We start from the raw sequence: 22,609 nt of genomic DNA on the forward strand, positions 1-22,609 counted from the left end.
CAATAAGATGCCAATTTAGAGGTCATAACACTCAAAAAAATTTTAATCTTGATGGTCAGCTGTGCTGACTTTTATTTATCAAAGTCAAAACATCATTCGTTGACTTTACGAAGACCCCTTAATTATTTAGTTTGAGGGTTTGAATCCTCTGCATTATAAACTTTGAAGATGAGGCTTTAACAATTTATTGCAGATTGAATTTGGATTAGATTCTGCCTTTATCACTGACCATATGCCAAAAATAAAAATAAGAAAGAATTCGAATTCGAATAATTTAGTCAAGGGATGAACAATGCAATTGAGAGAATTATTTGGGCCTAACTCGGCCCAATATGGTGCGATCGGCCCGGCTTACATCCTTATTTTGTGACTTCTGAACCGGCCTGGCCGGTCCGGTTCATTCGATTAGGCCTCAAGAACCCGGCCAGGTGAGGAAGGATGATGGAGTCCGACTCGCTTCACTTCCTCTACCCTAACATTAGAACCCGAGGGGCACCTCTGCCCTCTTCTCTGCCCCAGTAAATGAGAATTCTTCGCAAGGTATCGTCGATGGATCAAAAATTTTTCTATCTGATGTCGTTCTTGTTTAGTTTCAGCGCCCGTCGGATGATTGCTTGCTGTGTTTTCTGTTCTTAGCCTCAGAAAATTAGCCTTTTTTAACTGTTCTTGGTTTCAAAAATTAGGAATCGTTCTGTTCTTTGCATTTAATGCTTACTTTCTTGTGTTTGTTTGAGTTTTAATCCATGATTTTTCTTGCGGTTTCTCGTTCGCGTGATTGGAGCTTGTGTGATGTGAGCTATCGGTCCGAGATTTGTTTGTGATAAATTCGTTGGTTCGGTTTAACATTTGAATTTGTATGTGGAAGGCCTTGTAGTCGTCAAAAGTCCAAATTTTGATAGGTTGATCATGTACGGTAGTGACCCGTGCTCATTATTTCTAGAGCTTCAAGATGATGGTGTGCGAGTTTGGTTGCTTGTCTGGGATATAAGGTCTCCCAGTTTGATGTCATATAAGAATGCTTATGTTGTTGATTTTCTTTTCACCTTCAAGCATAGTAGAGGGAGCTGATATTTGAATCTCTTTCGAGGTGTAGGGTTTCCTTGACGTTCTTTCCTGCTCTCTTCAGCTCGTCAATGTGGGAGGGAGGGACATAGGTCGTAGTATAACTCCTTTTGCTTCTTGTGGACCTCTCACATTTATTTCTGGGAACCTTGAGGTCTGCTACACAACGTCGTCCCTGGCACCCACATCTTTCGACCAAGAACCAAATCAGACCAAAAGGGAATCTCTAGTTTCTCATAACCTAGAGGAAGAAGTGTATGCTCAACATATCAGGAGAGTGATTTTGAAAGTTAAGAATGGTACCGTTGAAGATGTTGTTCAATCTCTTAAGGGTGATGGATTTTGTTGTGAAATTCAACTGACAGCTAACCTTGTGGACAGTCTGCTGCAAAAGTTTGGAGATGATTGGAAATCTGCTTTGGGTTTCTATGAGTGGGCTAGTTCACACAAGGGATACAAACATACACGGTTTGGACATGATAGGATGGTGGACTTGCTGGGAAAAATGAGGCAAATGGATCGAATGTGGGATTTGGTGCACAAAATGCATAGCGAAGGCTTCATAACACTGGACACAATTGCAAAAGTCATGAGAAGACTTGCAGGGTCCAGGAGATGGAGAGATGTTGTTGAGTTTTTTGACGAGTTAGAATATATGGGTTTTGTTAAGGATACGGAGACCATGAACCTTCTACTTGATACTCTTTGTAAAGAAAAAAAAGTTGAAGTTGCTCATGTAGCTTTTTTTGAGCTCAAGAATCACATATCCCCAAATGCTCATACTTTTAATATTTTTGTCCATGGCTGGTGTAATGCTCATAGAGTTGATGAGGCATTGTGGACTTTCCAAGAGATGAAAGACTTGGGATTCAAACCTTCAGTCATTACATACTCAATTATTATTCAAGCTTACTGTAACCAATGTAATGTCGGAAAGGCTTATGAACTTCTTGATAAAATGGTTGCTGATGGTTGCCTTCCAAATATAGTCACTTACACTATTCTTATGAATTCACTTGCTAAGGCACAAAAATTTGATGAGGCCTTGAGTATATTTGAGAAAGTGAAATCTGCTGGTTGCATACCTGACACATTATTCTACAACTCTCTTATCAACATTCTAGGGAGAGCAGGTCGACTTCCAGAAGCCTTTCATATCTTTGAGAAGGAGATGAAAATGAATGGTGTGAATTGTAGTATATCCACATATAATACAATGATCTCAATTTCGTGTCTTCATAAACAATGGCAAAGTGCTCTGAATGTCTTGGAGAAAATGAAAAGTTCATCTTGTAAGCCTGATCTTCAGACATACAGGCCACTACTTAAGTTATGCTTTAGTGAGGGAGAACTGGATGTCCGGATTCACAGCTTGCTGAATGACATGGCTGATAAATATCATCTCAGTTTTGATCTTGATACTTACACAACTTTGATCCATGGCCTATGTAGTGTAGGTGATATTGGATGGGCCACTCTCCTCTTTGATGAGATGATAGATCGAGAGATTCTGCCTAGGAAACAAACATGCAAGATGCTTTTGCAAGAAGTTGAACAAAGAAACATGTATGATTATGTAGAGAAGATAAGAATGTTGACAAAGCAACTATAAAGCTCACATTAGTTTATCTATATCTATTTAATTTGCGTAGACAGAGGACCTTTTTTGACATAGAAAGGTGAAATTTAGTTTTTTTTCATGTGATGCATTGGTATGTAAATAGACTGTACTCTCATTGATCAGATAAATTTTGTTCATCATTGCAAATGGTGCAGCATTTCTGTTTTATAAGGTAACATTCAAGCCAAAGTCCATCAAATGTTCTTTGGCAATGAAAATGTGTCATTCTGCTTTGTTGAAACTAATATATGTTTGGAGGCCCATCTGTTAACATTTTAAGCTAAGTTCCATCATTTGTCTTATGATATCTTTGTTCGCAATCAAGTTGTTCTGTGCTGAATCTTTTGAAACTAATATACTTTCGAGGCCCCTCTTCATATTTGTAATCTAGTATTACCCTGACTATGATTCCCTATTGAAGTTTGTTCTTTCATACTTCATAGGGCTTCCTTTAGTAAAGCTTCATCATGTGGCCATAATCATTATTTGTTGCCTAAGTTATGTCTTATGTGCATTTTCTAGGTTAGGACCTACCTTTTTCTTTTGTAGCTCAAGGTCTGCTTAATCTTAGGATCAGTGACCAGCGGTAGTTTGAGTCTAACTAGTTTGTTAAGTGAACAAAAGTTGTTTTTGACTATGACAATTTAAATTGATGAATGCATAAGAATAGCTTTACTAGATCTTGTAACAAGGGATTTGATGGCTCATAGCTTAACTACTGATATTGTCCTCAGCAGAGCTAAATGGTGGGGGCGAAAAATCATGTAGCTGATGATGATTACGAAGTTTTCTGGCTTGTTGTTCTTGTTATTGTGTGCTACTCTTCATTGGCAACAAAAATAACACGGTCATAATGTCCCAGCTATTTACTGCATAAAAAATCATATTTTTGGTTAAATTTAGAGGATTTAAATCAGTTTATAATTTCTAATAAGATCTTTTTAGGTATCTCTATACCTCCCCTTGTATCATTAACATTAATTATTTCATATTTTCTAATTACAACATCGGGTCTCCTTCACGTATGGTTGAATTATCTTACACAAGTCTCCTTCAATTTATCCAACATCGGAGCTACACCTAATTGTTCATGATAAGAATGTCTTTTTTCCTATTTTTCCTTGTAATTCTATGTATCCACCTTAAAATTCTTATCTCAATACCATAAGCTTTTATATGTATGTTGTTTCTTTCTTAACCGTGCAATACTTAGATCCAGAAAGTATCACTGCAATTCCAAAATTCAACTACCTTTGATGAGTATCCGTGTAAATTAGCTGCACATTCCTTTTTTTGTTCAGTGAATTTTTTATAATCCTAATAGTTTCTTCTTAGTTTAAATCACGTGATTTTTGTGTTCCTTCAGTCAACTCATCTCATAGTTTTCTCCCTTCTTTCTAACACAATTTTATTGACTTTGAATAAAACTTCCATATAAGTTACTTGCAGTTCATATAAAATTCTGCGAAGTAAACCTTTAGAATAACCTAATGATCTATTAATGGAGTGATTCGTTCATATACTACAAGTGGACTGATTTTATTCGTATTATTGGAATGTATATATTTGAGTACTGAACCCAGTCCATAGAGATTGCACATGCTATAGTGCACTAGTAGCTTGGTATGTGCTTGTTGAGTTCTTATCATTGTGGCTTGTGAAGCATGAGACATCAAGAAAATATGAAGGCTATCAGTTCAAGTGCATGCTACTGCTGCAGACATGGCCTGCTAAAGTAGTTCATTTTTTTGCTTTAATGTCTTTTCCTTTTTCTTAGAGTTGACATACAGATTCAGAAGTCATTGTTGTCTTACTCAAAGAATATTGAATTTTAAAAATTATTTTATAATATATTATGTAAATTTTGCCTTGTATAATATTTTTCTATGTTCGTGAACAATTAGGTATCGTTTTGATAGAAGATAAGAGAAAATTATTTCAGATTGTATGAGCATGTGCTTAGGAGACCTTCGGATACAATGATCAAAAGAGGTGAAATGATTAATGTTAGTGATACGAACAGAAGTAAAGGAAGATATAAAGAAACCCTTATAGAAGCTATAAATAATTTAACTAAATATATGATTTTTTGCAGATCTCAATGATAGTAAAAGATCTATATAATCGGCCTCAAATAATTGAGATTTTCAACTTTGTTTTTGTTGTTGTTGTAGGATAATACTTTTCTATCTTGTATGTTCTACCATGTGGAAGTAGCACATGGTTACAAGGTGAAATCTGATTATGAATGATTCTTATTTATTCTCTCCTGCCGTATCTGCATGTTACTACTGTGTACGACAGCTTTGATCAGCATTTTTTTTTTTATTGCAAAAGCAAAGTTGATACAGAGGATACAATTGTATATGGCAATGACTTGCACAAGATTATTGAGGGAAACCAGTATACCAAACAAGGCTGCTCCATTTATTATGGGCATCAGACGGTTTGCAGTAGGTGGTGGCAACGTGGCAATGCAAAAGGTGCCTAAAGGTGTTGCAATTGCTGCTCCTAAAGCTTCTGCAGTAAAGAAAGAACTAAAAAGTACCACTGTTCTTGGAGCCAGTATCCTCAAGGATGATGCAGATCCTAAGATAAAGCCAGATACTGAGTTCCCAAACTGGCTGTGGCTTTTGCTTAACAAACTTCCTCCATTGGCTTTTCAAAGCCTTAAACATTTTGTTAAGCTGCATAACAGTGCATGTATTAGTGAAAACAATAGTATCAGAGTTAAAATTGATGGTTATGCTTAGTTGGAGTGAATAAAAATTCTATTTTCTGGTCCAATGCTGCATGGACTCGTGTTGTTTTACTCAGTACTGTGAACTTAGATGTGCGAAATTGGAACCTTTTTGTGTCCTACAAAGTAAAGTAGGCAGCATTTGGTATCGAGATGTATCAATAGTGCACTATGGGTTACCAATGATATACTTAAAAAACATAAAAAGTAATTTAAAAAATATCTTAAAAAAAATAGATTAGGGTTTTAAGTTGAAAATAAATATAATTTTAATATAATTTTAATAAAAAATAATCTAAATTAAGAAAAAATAATGACATATATTTTTTCGAATTTGAGGACTAGTTTTGTAATATATTTTGAATTATCCTTTCGTTAATATTAAATTATTAATAAAGAAATAGACTGAATTGTTAGATGTGAGTGAAAATGAGTGTAAGGGAATTGAAGAGATCGAGAGACTGATATGAGTTGAAAAGGGAGGGAGGAAAGAGTTTAAAAAATCTTATATATAGTTTAAACGATCAATTTTATCGTTTAAAATAGGGTGATGTCAGGCTTTGATTGACAACAGTCAATTGTTATTATCCAGTACAGACCTCATGTGATTAGGTTATGGTACCGTCTAATAAAAAAATTATATATCTCGTATGTACCACTCATATTGAATGGTATGAGTCAAATCTTGGTATCAATAAAATATTACTATAAACTATATTAGTTGACATTTTGAATGAGAACGTGAATCTCATTCGAACTGTATTATGACCAAGAATCCACCTATCTTATAGTCAATTCAAGGTCTTCTCCTCCACGTTGAATCTCAGATTTTGATGATAAAATCAATTAATAGGTTAATTGATCTAATCCATATTATTGAGTTAAGTGTGTAGGATTAACTACGATAACCAGAAAACATAAAGCAAGAATACCGGAGTCAAGTTCGATGGACGTTTGAGAGTCCGAAGAATCGTCGGAGATGCTGCCGGAACCAATCGAGAAGAAATCGGGAACCTGTTGGAATTTTTGAAAGTTCACCGAAGAGATCGTCGGAGGTTCGCGGAGATCACCAAGAAGGCTCGGCTACTCATTGAAGTCATCACAAGATCGGGAGCTTGCTGGGAGTCCGTCGGAAGAAGTTCGTCGGAAAGCTCGTAGGAACAAGACTCGACGTTCGTGATTGAAAACTTGCTTAGGATGTTTTTAGTTATGTAGTTCACTTGTAATTAGGATTAGGATTAAGAGATAATCCTATATCCTGGTTAGGGGCCAACTAGGCCCAAAATTAGACTTGGTTTGGGCTAAATTTGAAGCCCAACCAGTGAACCGAAGGCTCTAGCGGTGGCACCGCCAGACTGGGCGGTTGCACGGCCCAACACCCGAGAGCTGGGCGGTGGCACTGCTTGGCTGGGCGGTGGCATCGCCAGCCACTGTCAGTGTTAGAAACTGACAGGCGGTGGCACCGCTAGTATCGGGAACCAAAGAGAATTCAAATTTTGGAGCCCAAATTAGAATCCTCTTGAGGCCTATAAATACCCCTCAAATCTCAGCTGAGATTACAACTTTTTGAGAAGCAATTGATTGAGAGAAAGGTCTTAGAAAAGTCTTAGCTAGTCTTGTCTTCAATTTGCTAGTGTTCACCTCATTCTTTCTTGCTGAAAATCTGTAAGAGAGTGAACCACTTGTAAAAAATTGTAAGAGGGGTATTTGCCCTTCCCCTTCAAGAGATTTGCTAGTGGAAGGTGGGAGCCTCATCGAAGAGGGGCCTCGCAAGTGGATGTAGGTCATTTGACCGAACCACTTTAAAATCGGCGTAATCTCTGGTTTGCATTTCATTATTGCTATTTACATTACTGCAAACCTTCTTACTTGCTTTATTTCCTCATTACCTTTGCTGCACAACTTTGCGAATACGCTTTCAAGTTAAGCACTTCCGAGTTCGATTTTTATCGTACGAAAGATTTGTCAAAACCGACGTTTTAATCCGCTGCACTAATTCACCCCCCCCTCTTAGTGCCGCTCCGATCCTAACAATTGGTATCAGAGCTAGGCTCACTCTCATATTTGGTTTAATACCCAAGAGAGATGGCTTACTCCGGCATGCATGAGGGTCATTCTATCACACGTCCACCCTTGTTTAATGGGTCAGATTATACTTATTGGAAGACTCGTATGAGGATCTTCATCATTTCCATGGATTTCGAGCTTTGGACTATTGTTGAAAACGGATTTCAAAAATCTTCTCTTCCGATGAGCGAATGGAATGAATCGGAGAAGAAGGTTTTTGCTTTAAACACAAAGGCTATGAATGCCTTGTTTTGTGCACTAGACAAAAATGAATTTAATCGTGTTTCAATTTGTGATTCGGCTTTTGATATTTGGAGAACTCTTGAGGTCACTTATGAAGGCACTAGCCGAGTGAAAGAGTCCAAAATCAACATCCTTGTGCACTCTTATGAACTTTTCCGAATGAAACCAAGTGAGTCCATCGGAGACATGTACACGCGATTCACGGATGTCATCAATGGACTCAAAGCTCTTGGTAAAGATTTTACTAACTTTGAACTAGTAACTAAAATCTTAAGATCCCTCCCTAAAAGTTGGGATCCAAAAGTTACGGTAATTCAAGAGGCCAAAGACCTTAAAACATTCCCTCTTGAAGAACTTATTGGGTCTCTAATGACCTATGAAATGACATGTCAAGCTCATGACGAGCTCCAGAACCCCCTTCCAAAGAATAGGAAGGATATGACACTCACATCACAAGAAGACCACTTGAAAGGAATATCAAGTGATGAGGACAGTGACAATGACATTGCACTTTTAACTCAAAATTTTAAAAAATATTTAAGAAAGAACAAATTTAAAAATAATACAAAAAATAAGTTCGAACACAAGAAGGACCAAGTGATTTGCTATGAATGCAAAAAAACCGGGACACTATAAGAACGATTGTCCTCAAGCCAAAATGAGAACATCAAAGAAGAAGGCGCTCAAGGCAACGTGGGATGATTCAAGCGCGTCCGAAGAAGAGGGGTCCAACACCGAGCAAGTTGCTCATTACGCCCTAATGGTCATCGGAGAAGAGAAACATACACCATCACAAGCTAGGAGCAAGAGATGGTATCTAGATAGTGGATGCTCAAGACATATGACTGGAGATCCATCTCATTTCTCTATGTTCACTAGCAAAGAAGAAGGGTACGTCACCTTCAGAGACAACAACCAAGGCAAAATCATTGGCAAGGGAACCATAGGTAACAAATTAAAATTTTCTATTGATGATGTCTTATTAGTTGATGGATTGAAACATAATCTCTTGAGTGTTAGTCAATTATGCGATAAAGGTTATATCGTTATATTTGAATCAAATGTGTGTATTATTGAAAAACCAAACCATAACATAACTATGATTGCATTAAAACAAAATAATGTCTACACCATCAACCTTGATGAACTAAGTAATGAAATGTGCTTCTCCGCTTTAAATGATGATGCTTGGCTTTGGCATAGGAGACTAGGCCATGCAAGCATGAAACTAATATCTAAGATCTCATCTAGAGAATTAGTGCGAGGAATTCCAAATATAAAGTTTATTAAGGACAAAGTATGCGATGCATGTCAACTAGGTAAACAAATAAAAACTAGTTTCAAACCAAAAACTCAAATTAGCACCACTAGACCATTACAATTGATTCATTTGGACTTATTTGGATCAATTGACACGACAAGTCTAGGGGGAAGCAAATATGCGTTTGTAATTATGGATGACTATACTAGATACACTTGGACCTATTTCTTAGCTCACAAAAGTGATTGTTTCAAGTGTTTCTCTAAATTTTGTAAACTCACTCAAAACGAAAAAGGTTTCATGATTTCATCAATTCGGAGTGATCACGGTGGCGAATTTCAAAACCGTGACTTTCAAAATTTTTGTGAAGTTAATGGATACAATCACAACTTCTCCACTCCGAGGAATCCCCAACAAAATGGAGTAGTTACAAGAAAAAATAGAAACCTACAAGAAATGGCAAGAACTATGTTAAATGAACATAGTTTATCTAAGTATTTTTGGGCCGAAGCCGTAAATACGGCTTGTTACATCATGAATAGAGTCCTAATAAGACCATCCTTATCAAAAACTTCCTATGAATTATGGAATAACAAAAAATCAAATATTTCCTATTTTAAAGTTTTCGGTTGTAAATGCTTTATTTTGAATGAAAGGGATGCCTTAGGAAAATTTGATGCTAAATCCGATGAAGGCATCTTTCTTGGTTACTCTTCCGTTTCTAAGGCTTTTCGGGTTTTTAACAAAACAACCTTAGTAATAGAAGAGTCTATTCATGTAATTTTTAATGAAATTTCTAATTTAAAGAAAAATGATTTTGATGATGATCTTGGTTTTGATAATTTGAATTTAAATGAACCCCCTCCTCAAAATAGCAACTTGGATGCACCTTCTTCCGAAATTTCCCTACCCAAGGAATGAAAGTATATAAATGCTCATCCAAAGGAGCTAATTATAGGAGATACATCAAAAGGGGTTCAAACTCGTTCCTCTTTCAAGAATTTTTGTGCTAACGCCGCCTTCCTTTCTCAAATCGAAGCTAAATGCATTGACGAGGCCATAAAAGATGATTTTTGGGTTATTGCAATGCAAGAGGAATTGAATCAATTTGAGAGGAATAAGGTATGGAAGCTTATTCCTAGACCTAGTGACCATTTAGTCATTGGTACTAAATGGGTCTTTAGAAACAAGCAAGATGAAAATGGTATCGTGGTTAGAAACAAGGCTAGATTACTGGCCAAAGGTTTCAACCAAGAAGAAGGTATCGATTACGAAGAAACCTTCGCTCTCGTGGCTCGATTAGAAGTCATAAGGATGCTCCTTGCCTATGCTAGTAGTAATAATTTTAAACTATTTCAAATGGATGTCAAAAGTACTTTCTTGAATGGTTTTATTTCCGAAGAAGTATATACCGAACAACCTCCTGGATTTGAAAATTCTCTTCTTCCTAACCATGTATTCAAATTGACTAAGGCTCTCTATGGCTTGAAACAAGCTCCTAGAGCTTGGTATGAAAGGCTTAGTTCCTTTCTTATTTTAAATAATTTTAACAAAGGCAAGGTTGATACTATATTGTTTATCAAATATTTTGAAAATAATTTTCTTATTGTGCAAATTTATGTTGACGATATTATTTTTGGCTCTTCGGATGAATCACTATGTGAATCATTTGCCAAATGTATGAGTCATGAATTTGAAATGAGTTTAATGGGTGAATTAACTTTCTTTTTGGGATTACAAATCAAACAACTTAGTGATGGTATATTTCTTAACCAATCTAAATATACATTAGAATTGTTAAAACGATTTAACATGGATAATTCAAAAGCAATAAACACCTGTATGAGTACTTCGACTAAGTTAGATATGGATGAAAATAGTAAAAATTTCGATCAAAAAACATATAGGGGAATGATAGGTAGTCTACTCTACCTCACCGTGACTAGACCGGATATTATGTTTAGTGTAGAACTTTGCGCTAGGTTTCAATCAAATCCTAAATTATCTCATCTTAAAAGTGTTAAAAGAATATTTAGGTATCTTAAAGGAACTCCAAATCTAGGATTGTGGTATCCAAAATCTGAAAAATTCGATTTAATAGCTTATGCAGATGCCGATTTTGGCGGATGCAGAATAGATAGAAAAAGTACATCTGGAATATGCCAATTTTTAGGACATGCACTTGTTTCTTGGACTTCCAAGAAACAAAATTCAGTTGCACTATCTACGGCGGAAGTCAAATACATTGCTGCAAGTGCATGCTGTGCACAAGTTGTTTGGATGAAAAATACATTAGAAGACTATTGAATTCACTTTAAAAATATTCCCATAAAATGTGATAATACTAGTGTCATACGCCTTACTAAAAATCCAATTCAGCACTCTAGAACTAAGCACATTGACGTTAGGCATCATTTCATATGCGATCATGTCCTTAACAATAATGTTGTTCTAGAATTCATTGACACAAAGCAACAATTAGCAGATATATTTACAAAAGCTTTAAATGAAGACCAATTTGAATTCATTAGAAAGGAACTATGTATGTTAAATTGTCCCTAAGAATAAACTTGTTTGAATGGATTTTCCGTAAAGTTTTTCATCCTCTCTCCATTCCTCGGTGAATTTGATCATTCTCTTTCGATTCTAAATGACATGTTAAATTACCTTATCCTATCTTGAGTCAAACACCGCTCCCATCTGATCAAGATTAATGACATTGTGTGAATCTTGAAATTGATTTTGATGGCTTGATTATGACTTTCAAGTTGACGATTTGAATTTAAATGAATTTGTATTCGAATTATGATCTTGACTTATTGGAGTTACTACTTGAAATCTTTTTTTAATCACAATCTCTTCCTTGTACACCTACAATTTTTGTTATTTATAGAAAGAAGAGATTTAATAAAATAGATGAATGCTGAATTTTCCCTTAAGATGAACTCTGCGTAGATATTTTAGCATACTTAATTTTGAATGATGAATTTTTGTATGATCAATGTTGAATTCTTGATGTTACAATCATAAATTATGTGCTTCAAGTCTCATTCTCTTTTTGTTGATGACAAAGGGGGAGAAGTGATGACTAAGTGATAACTTATACCATTTCGATAGCATGACTTAATGAAAATGTCTTATGCGCATCGGTAACATGACTAATATGAATTACAAAAGCTTGTGTGATATGAATGTCTTATATGCCTTGCAAAATCTTTGAGAATATTGCAAGATTGATTGATCATATTGAAAGCATGCCTTACATTTATATCATGAAATTCATGTTGAAAATCTTTATCTCCTATCGTAGTAAAAATTGTCTCTTATCATTAGACTTGAAAATGATTTTCATCAAAGTTTCGTATTTACTATTGCTTAATGAGAATAACTATAAGTTTAACGGTTAGAACTTATCGGTTTATGCTTGAATTCAATGGGATGGAATTCAAGTGTTTTTATCTTCTCATAATATGGCATATAGATAGGGGGAGTTATGTTTAACTCCGTCATCAATTGATTGTCATCATCAAAAAGGGGGAGATTGTTGAATCTCGGATTTTGATGATAAAATCAATTGATAGGTTAATTGATCTAATCCATATTATTGAGTTAAGTGTACATGATTAACTACGATAACCAGAAAACATAAAGCAAGAATACCGGAGTCAAGTTCGATGGACATTTGAGAGTCCGAAGAATCATCGGAGATGCTGCCGGAACCAACCAAGAAGAAATCGGGAACCTGTCGGAATTTTCGAAAGTTCGCCGAAGAGATCGTCGGAGGTTCGCGGAGATCACCAAGAAGGCTCGGCTACTCATTGAAGTCATCACAAGATCGGGAGCTTGCTGGGAGTCCGTCGGAAGAAGTTCGTCGGAAAGCTCGCCGGAACAAGACTCGACGTTCGCGGTTGAAAACTTGCTTAAGATATTTTTAGTTATGTAGTTCACTTGTAATTAGGATTAGGATTAAGAGATAATCCTATATCCTGGTTAGGGGCCAATTGGGCCCAAAATTAGACTTGGTTTGGGCTAAATTTGAAGCCCAACTAGTGAACCGAAGGGTTTGGCGGTGGCACCCGAGAGCTGGGCGGTGGCACCGCCAGCCACTGTCAGTGTCAGAAACTGACAAGCGGTGGCACCGCCATTGACAGGCGGTGGCACCGCCAGCATCGAGAACCAAAGAGAATTCAAATTTTGGAGCCCAAATTTGAATCCTCTTGAGGCCTATAAATACCCCTCAAATCTCAACTGAGATTATAACTTTTTGAGAAGCAATTGATTGAGAGAAATGTCTTAGAAAAGTCTTAGTTAGTCTTGTTTTCAATTTGCTAGTGTTCACCTCCTTTCTTGCTGAAAATTTGTAAGAGAGTGAACCGCTTGTAAAAAGTTGTAAGAGGGGTATTTACCCTTCCCCTTCAAGAGATTTGCTAGTGGAAGGTGGGAGCCTCATCGAAGAGGGGCCTCGCAAGTGGATGTAGGTCATTTGACCAAACCACTTTAAAATCGGCGTAATCTCTGGTTTGCATTTCATTACTGCTATTTACATTACTGCAAACCTTTTTACTTGCTTTATTTCCTCGTTACCTTTGCTGTACAACTTTGCGAATACGCTTTCAAGTTAAGCACTTCCGAGTTCGATTTTTATCGTACGAAATATTTGTCAAAACCGACGTTTTAATCCGCTGCACTAATTCACCCCCCCCCCCCCCTCTTAGTGCCGCTCCGATCCTAACACTCCCATGCTTCATATGGGAGATGTAATCCATGTGTCAGGCATAAATCCATAAAGCCATGATCATCTAACAAATAAATTATATCTATGCTCAATGTCCCATATAAGAGAGATTAATTCCCATGTCCATTCTTCAGGAATGTCAACCCACGGGAGATACTCTAATGGACTCATGCAATCAGTGACCCAATTCAAAATGGAAATAAAATACATGAATAATTTATAATAGACTAAACAAATATACACCTAATCCAAGACTTCAATAGTAAGACAGGAAAGGTGTATAATATATAGTCCCAAACAAAAATAATCATATCAAATAATCATCAAATTGTTAGGTTATATGATTATGATTGAATTCTGATTATGGTTATCAATATAGTTTTATTATGATATGATTCATTAACTCTTCTAATTATTTATACTAAACCTTTTGCTCTCATCAATAAATAAATAGAATCTCCTAAAAATTATACATAGATACACGAATAAGAGAGGACAGGAATATATAATACCATTTGGGAGATTACATATCTTTTCTCTCATCTTAATCATATAAACTAGTGAATGAAAGATTGCATATCTTCTCTCATCTTGTCTATGTTCATAATTCATCGATCATATGGATCAGATAAAAAAAAAATTGAGTCTAATTTTTCTTAATATTATTATAAATTTCGGATACAAAGATAACATGAACTCAACGAATATTTCAAAAAAGGTTTATGGAAGACTTTAATAACACATCAAATTAAATATCTATATTGAAGTCTAAAACTCATTAGTCATAATAAAAAAAGTTTTGAACCCATTTAATGGCATGAGTATTTCAAGGAAAAAATTAGATTAATGATACAATACGTTAGATCAAACAACGAAAAGTCAAAATCTTTGCCACCCAAAGTATCCAAACATGAAGTCCACCTATAAATCTACCTTTATGGCTTGAATTAAATGAGTGAGGAAACTAAAACCTTGAGGATTTATTGCTCCCACAGCCACATTTTGGACAGTTGAGCCACCCACTCTGCACAGGTGAGGAATCATTTATGAGCACTCACTTGATGACATTTTGCTTAGGGTGGCCACATGAAGAAGGCATGAACATGTGTCCTATCCAATGTCTCTTGTGGGTGAAGTAATTAAGTAGTCCATCAATGCACAGTGGCTGAGAATGAAGTGAGGGAAGGTATTTAAGATTCATGGACCACAAGAATAGAAGTCCACTTTAATTTGCCTGACCACCTTTTGTTTGAGCAGCACAAGTGCTTGGCTGCCATTCATAAATTGGCATGCATTAATTGGAGAGGCCCTACTTGTAGCACATATGATAATACCCAGCCATAATTAATGAGCAATGCTTATTAGTTCATTTTCCTGAGGTTGGCAGTGACACTGAATCACTAGTCCATGCTGACCACTTTAATTACATTTGAATGAATTGTGTCCTCTTGGAGTGGAGTGTGGTTTTCCTTTATTTCTTTTTTTTTTTTTTTTTTATGAACACTCTACCTAGAAAGAATTAGCCCAAAATAAAAGAAAAACAAGAATTAGCAATGAAGATTTTAGATTTTATATTTAAAAACATCATGAACAAATTTGCTCTTTTTCTTCTCCATGCTAAAAATAATAAATATGCAAAATATGTTTTTATTTAAGTTAAATTTTTTTTTTTTTGGGAAAAATCTCTTTCTATTACATTGAGGTTATAACCATGAAGCAATAATAATCAACTAAAAATATATAAATGCAAGTTTTTAAGGTTTATAGTAAATATATACATGGATCTTTTTTTCATAAATATATATATATATATATACATATATTTAATTAAATTAAAATATTTAAAATTTTAATTGTGATTTATAACAAAATCTTGATAAGTCTCTTTTTATTTATCCTTGTGACATTAATATTAATTATTTTACATCCTCTAAATACAATATCTACACATATCCTTAGCATATATCTTTATGGTTTCAAATGATAACCAGCTCACATATTTAATTATTTATGAATAGAAATTTCATTTCATATATATTTTTAGTTAATTTTTATTAATAATGATAAAAGATTCAGTAGCCAAACCATTTATCCCATTGATGAGAAATTAAATAAGAAAATGAAGTCCATCAATTGATAACAGTAATAATATACCAAACAACAGTCTCTATTTATTAGTCTCATCAAAGCTGGAGAATATTAATTAATTCTCAAAAGAAATGGTATATAAATCACACAGGTGTCTGCGGATGGCTTTACCTGTTTCATCTTCCTCTCTTCTCCTCTGCGCCCGCTCGCTCTCTCTCTCTCTTCTCGGGGTCTTTGATGGCGACGGAGGTGAGCTCCTTGGCACGGATGCTGACGGGCTACGGGGAGGAAGGCGAGGGGCAGCGAGAGCAGGAGCTCGTCACGCGGGACTTGCTCGGCGGCGCCGCGGAGGTGGATCTCGACCTCCAGGTCCCGGCCGGGTGGGAGAGGCACCTCGATCTCTCGGTACGCGCTTCTTGCTCCAGCCCTAATACACTTCGCTTCTTCCCGATCCGTCGTTTCTGCGGGTGTAGGCACCTCCGAAACAGGATCTGTTTTCATTTGGTATCGGGATAGGGACAGGATTGGCCGGGATTCAGAAACCAAGGAGAATCACGTTCCTTTTGACCCCAATTCTCAATGATCTTTGTTGCTCGATAAAGGAGCCATCTTTCATGGCGAAGGCCTTTTTCTCTGATGAGAAAGAAGCCAAATTTTGGTCATTTTTTCTGCTGAAACGAGTGGGTTTTTGGTCAATTCTCGCTCTAATTCGACCGGGTATAATTCGATTGCTATGGCTTCAGACGGGGAAGACGTACATCCAGAAGCGCGAGTCGGAACCCGCTCCCCGCCTTCTCCACGACCTTAACCTTCCGCCACCGTCGCCCTCTGTCGGCCAGAAACTGGAGTACCAGAGCGTCTGCACCCTGGAGAAGGTCAAGTCCGCCCTGGAGCGTGAGTCGCGCCTCCTCCCCCGGCCCGACGCTTCCCCTTCTCCGCCCCCCTCCTCCTCCTCCGCCTCCTCCTCCGCCTCCTTCCTGTCCAGGCGGTGGACGGTCGAGCAAGCCCAGGACGGCGTCGCGTCGACGGGCCCGGCGACGATGATGGCGATGGCGGTGGCTGTGTGCCCCGCGTGCCTCCTCTACGTGCTCGTCTCGGAGGTGGACCCCCGGTGCCCGAGGTGTGCGGCGCACGTGCCGGTCAACGTTCGCCACAAGAAGCCATGGATTGACCTCAACTTCTCCCTTCACGCCGATAACTGTGATTTGTATTAGAGAGAATTACTTACATATAGTGAAGAAAATTAACACCAAAAAAAAAAAAAGACCTATACATTCCCTTCCCTTTTCATTGTCAAAATTATTTTGGAGTTCATGATAAAAAGATTTTTTTTCCCTATAAAAAAATATTAAAACATATAATTTTTATTTATTAAAGTGAACTTATTAATGCATAAAAATATATTGAGGTGTCACTTTTATCTCTGCAAAAAATTATTTTTTATGAATTTTATTATTATATTTTCATCAATATCAGTAACTAAAAAATAATTTCATAAACGTTTAGAAAAATTGGAAGGTGAGTCCTTTGTGCCAATTAATTCAATGCTTTGACCGTTGACTATTCAATTAGAAAGCTGCTTACTCCATCATAACTCTTCTTCGAGTCGAGCGAGTCCTTTGTGCCAATTAATGTTGTCGAAGAAGAGTTCAAAGCCCAAAAGGGATTTGTGATTCACGAGTTTGCCCATAAATTTAATTGGCCATACAACGAGCAATCAAAACGTATAAGAACAGAGCATGACCAATTAAGGTTACAGTTGTCCATCAATTCCTTATTCTTATTACTTGTATATATATTCGATCAACTTTATTACTGATTTAATGTTCATTGACTAATCGTCTTCAACATCAACACGCAATGACGTAGAACTTGATGGCAATTATAATTTGAGTGCCGTAAACATGAAAAATGCATAAACATTAAGACTCGATCACAAAGCTATATCATCATCAAGTCAGTCCTTTAATTTAATATCTGTGTGTTGTATTTATGTAACCCATAAAGACAGCAACATGTACCTAAACCCATGGCGTATGATGGCCAATTCAATGATGCCAAATGTCTTGACCCGGCACCATAATGACATGGATTCTTTTGTTGTGTTCATCGTGACAAGAACAAGAGTGTCAAACATGTGGCAGTGGCGCTGTATCCCCCTCGCAGATCGGATCTTGTTATTTCACTCAGTGATATATACCATTTCACTTGGAGACTAAATCATATGATATGTTTTTTCGTTTGTTAGTCTTCGACATGATTCATATGATTTTTGTACAAATTTTAATTCTCTCATTCTTGCTACAATAATAAAATAAAATATTCTTAAAAAAAGTACCAAATGAATTATATATTAAAATATAAATTATGATCATATATTATATGTATTATATATAAGTTATATATACAATAATATTAATAAGAAATTAATATTATAATTATATATATATATATATAACATAAATATACTAATTTCATGATCATTGTAATTTATTGTCATATGTTATAGTAGATATTTATACAAAATATAATTATTTAGCTTTTCTCCTACTTGAAAAGGAAATGAAATAACCAGACCCCATATAACTTGCCCCTAAAAGCAATAATTTCTCTCTATATTATATACTTGTAATGAACTTGAGATACATGTGTATGGTAATGGAAGTAGGAGAGAGATCATAAGCAATAGCTTTGAATTAATAATCATAAAATCTATACTCAATAGATTTCATTCATATAGGTTTTGTATTCAAACTTGCTCGCTGCTTTCCCCAAGGTCTATTATGTCCAGGAGAAACCTAAAAGAAATAGTTATGAAGTCCTTGGGAAAAAACATGTTAAAATAAAATATTTTTTTTCCTTTTTATATATTAAAATGAGTTTCTCATCAAAATATCAATTTGATATCCAAATGAAAATATCAACCAACACAACATAAACAATAGAACAAATAATTAATCACACAGTGAGACCAAATCTTTTTAACGTGAAAAACCCAATATGAAAAAAATCATAGGACCTTAGTCCACCTCAAACTTCCACTATCAATAATAATGAGAACAGATTTATAATAGGTCTTCTCTAAATAACTAGAGGATCACAATAACATCAAGATCATAGATCTTAACTCATATCTTCATCATATATGGTGGATCTCCTTATAAAAGAATTCTAGGTCTCACAAAGTGGATATAGCAGGAAAGTACCTTAGAGAGGGTAAACTGTAGATCAACACTGTTAGGATTGTAGAGTTTACTGTAAGGATTCTCGGCCAAAACTGACAACGTTTGGCCACCGATCTCTCCTCTTTTCTCTGCATGACGCCGCACACGTTCACTGTGCATGCACGCTGCACCCTTGCTATGTCCGCACGCTGCACATGTCACAACCCTATCTCTCTCTTTTTAATTTCTTTGATTTGGGCTCAAACGACCCAATTTGTCCGAGCCCACATATGGATTGGACCCAATAATTCTCCCCCTCCAGTTCATATGGTGGGCTGTACTAAGCCCGCTCTTCGCCTACATGCTTCAAGTTTCTCCTTAGGCAAAAACTTTGTCAACATATCTGAACCATTATCATTGGTATGTACTTTTTCCAACTGTAATTATTTCATCTCAAGTACATCACGAATCCAGTGATATCTCACATCAATATGCTTGGATCTAGAATGGTATGTTGAATTCTTGGAGAGGTGAATGACACTCTAACTGTCACAGTAAACAGTATATCCTTCCTGTTTCAAGCTCAATTCTTGTAGAAACTTTTTCATCCATAAAGCTTCCTTACAGGCTTCAGTAATTGTTATGTATTCTGCTTCTGTGGTTGATAGAGCAACACACTTCTATAACTTAGACTGCCAAGAGATTGCTCCTCCTACAAATGTCATCAAGAATCCTGAAGTGGACTTCTTGGAATCAGTATCACCTGTCATGTCTGCATCTGTGTACCCTTCTAACACAGGTTCATCATTTCCAAAACATAAACATAACCTGGAAGTACCTCTTAGATATCTTAATATTCATTTCACTGCTGTCAAATATTCCTTTCGAGGATTAGAGAGAAATCGGCTGACAATTCCAACTGCATGAGCTATATCTAGCCTAATACAAACCATAGCATACATCAAACTGCCAACTACAGATGAGTAAGACACTTTGGACATTTCTTTTTTTTCTTTCTCACTTGTAGGATATTGTTTCGAACTAAGCTTGAAATGACCTACAAGTGGAGAACAAACTGCTTTGGCTTTACTTATATTGAATCTTTCAAGAACATTTTCAATGTAAGTCTCTTAAGATAGCAAAATCTTCCTTTTCTTTCTATCACGAAGAATCTTCACGCCAAGTATTTGTTTTACCAATCCCAAGTCTTTCATGGCAAAAGACTTACTTAGCTCTTTTTTAAGCTTTCCAATTTTTCTAACATCATAGCCAACAATCAACATATCATCAACATATAGCAGTAAAATAATAAAATCATCATATGAAATTTTTTTCATAAACACACAATGATCAGATGTGGTTTTATCATACCCTTAGCTCATCATAAAGGAATCAAACTTCTTATACCACTGTCTATGTGCCGGTTTGAGTCCATATAATCTTTTCCTAAGCTTACACACCATGTTTTCTTTTCCTTTGACTTTGAAACCTTCTGGTTGCTCCATATAAATTTCTTCTTCTAAGTCATCATGAAGAAATACTGTTTTTACATCAAGTTGCTCAACTTCTAAATTCAAGCGAGCAGCTAAACCAAGAACAACTCAAATAGAGGATATTTTCATAACTAGAGAAAATATTTCTTCAAAGTTAATACATTTCTTCTGACTGAATCCTTTCACAACTAGTCGTACCTTGTATCTTTGTTATGAGCTATTATTTTCATTCTTCAATTTATAAACTCATTTATTCTTGAGAGCTTTCTTCTCTTTAGGCAATTTTGTCAAGTCATAGGTGTGATTCTCAAGCAAGGATCTCATCTATTCTTGCATGGCTTTAACCCACTCATTCTTATTCTCATGTAGAATATCTTCTTGGTAAGTTTCTGGCTCTCCCCCGTCAGTAAGCATAACATACTCATGTGGAGGGTATTTGGTAGATGGTTGTCGCTCTTTAGTGGATTTCTCAATGAAATCTCTACTATTAGTGGAGGTGCTTGTTTAGTTGGTTCAGCATCATCAACTGTAGGTGTACCATCACTGATATTCTCACCACAATCTTTTTGTTCATCTCCCCCATGATCATCATGAACTATAGGTGAAGGAACTGGATCTAAACTCCAAGGAATATAAACAGAGGTTTATGGCTTCTCAATATTATCACCATCATCAAACAATTGGTCTTCAAGAAATATAACATCTCTGCTTCTAATCATCTTCTTGTTCACTGGATCCCATAATCTGTACCTAAATTCTTTATGACCATATCCTAAGAAGATACATGCTTTTGCTTTACTATCAAGCTTGGACCTCTCATCTTTGGGAATATGAACAAATGCTTTACACCCAAAGACTCTTAAGTGATTATAAGATATATCTTTTCCTCTCCATACTCTCTCTGGAATATCACCTTTCAGAGGAACTGATGGAGAAAGATTTATCAGATCAACTGTAGTTCTCATAGCCTCCCCTAAAATGACTTTGGTAATTTGGCGTGAGAAAGCATACACCTAATCCTTTCTTCAATGGTTTTGTTTATCTTTTCTACTACACCATTCTGTTGAGGAGTTTTAAGAACTATTTTCTCAAGCCTGATACCATGAAACATGTAATAATTCTCAAAAGGACCCCTGTACTCGCCACCATTATCTGATCGAATACACTTTATTTTTCTGCCAGTTTCTCTTTCAACACTGACATGAAACTCCTTGAAAACATCGAGTACCTGGTCTTTAAATTTCAAAGCAAAAGCCCACACTTTTCTAGAATGGTTATCAATAAAAGTAACAAAATAAAGAGCACCTCCAAGAGTTCTAGTTTGCATAGTACAAACATTAGTATGAACTAAATCAATAACATCTGATCTTCTAGATGATGGATATGAATGAAATGTAACTCTATGTGTTTTTCCAACTAAGCAAAGATCACAAGATTTAAGAGATGTAGCTTGCAACTCTGGTAAGAATTGTTTTCTAGCGAGAGTTTGAAGTCCCTTCTCGTCGATATGTCCAAGCCTCTTATGCCAAAGATCTATGCTTTCACCTTTTTGAATTGCATTAATCTCTCCTTTGTATAGCTTAGCTTCAATGACATAAAAAGAGTTATGTTTCTTTTCTTTTGTCACAATTAGAGAACCTTTAGTGAGTTTACATTTACTTTCACCAAAATAACGTGCAAAGCCCTCATCATCAAGTCTACCTGTATATATCAAGTTAAGACAAATATCTGGAACATGCCTTACATCTTTAAGTATCAATTTGCTCCCAATACTGGTCTCCAAGCAAATATCTCTAATACCCACAATCTTAGATGTACCACTGTTTCCTATTCTAACATTACCAAAATCACCAACAATGTAAAATCTAAAAAAATCACCATGGGAAGTAACATGAAATGAAGCACCAGAGTCAATTACCCAATTACTGTCTTGAGCTACAAGACTAACACAACCTTCATCACAGACAATAGTGATATTACCTTGAGCAGCAACTATATTGGTCTCATTCTCATTTTTCTTCATTTCATTTTGTTCTCGCTTTCAAAACCTATACTTTTTCTTCATGTGACCTAGCCTATTACAGTGAAAACATTTGATATCTCTTCTAGACTTGGATCTTCCTCTATAACCATGT

General features: G+C 36.0%; 2 protein-coding genes across 4 annotated transcripts; both read left to right on the forward strand.

Moving 5' to 3' along the window:
* The first annotated feature begins 400 nt into the window (after window positions 1-400).
* Window positions 401-5,470, forward strand: LOC135676133 (pentatricopeptide repeat-containing protein At3g04130, mitochondrial-like). Of its 3 annotated transcripts, none has more exons than XR_010514153.1 (2): window positions 401-540; window positions 5,021-5,470. XR_010514153.1 is itself a non-coding variant. In XM_065186981.1 (2 exons), the coding sequence occupies exons 1-2, from the start codon at window positions 523-525 to the stop codon at window positions 2,672-2,674; spliced, it is 1,599 nt and encodes a 532-aa protein (XP_065043053.1). In that variant the 5' UTR covers window positions 437-522; the 3' UTR covers window positions 2,675-4,851. The 3 variants fall into 3 exon arrangements, 1 of the variants encoding a protein (XP_065043053.1); XR_010514154.1 differs by having other exon boundaries at window positions 411-540; window positions 5,026-5,470; XM_065186981.1 differs by lacking the exon at window positions 5,021-5,470 and adding an exon at window positions 1,094-4,851 and having other exon boundaries at window positions 437-540.
* A 10,502-nt stretch (window positions 5,471-15,972) lies between these two features.
* On the forward strand, window positions 15,973-17,100 carry LOC103998144 (protein CURLY FLAG LEAF 1). The gene is made up of 2 exons (XM_009419540.3): window positions 15,973-16,222; window positions 16,561-17,100. The coding sequence occupies exons 1-2, from the start codon at window positions 16,055-16,057 to the stop codon at window positions 17,029-17,031; spliced, it is 639 nt and encodes a 212-aa protein (XP_009417815.2). The 5' UTR covers window positions 15,973-16,054; the 3' UTR covers window positions 17,032-17,100.
* The last annotated feature ends 5,509 nt before the right edge of the window (window positions 17,101-22,609 follow it).

This window comes from Musa acuminata, chromosome BXJ1-1 (assembly GCF_036884655.1).
Source record: "Musa acuminata AAA Group cultivar baxijiao chromosome BXJ1-1, Cavendish_Baxijiao_AAA, whole genome shotgun sequence".
Taxonomy (NCBI): domain Eukaryota; kingdom Viridiplantae; phylum Streptophyta; class Magnoliopsida; order Zingiberales; family Musaceae; genus Musa; species Musa acuminata.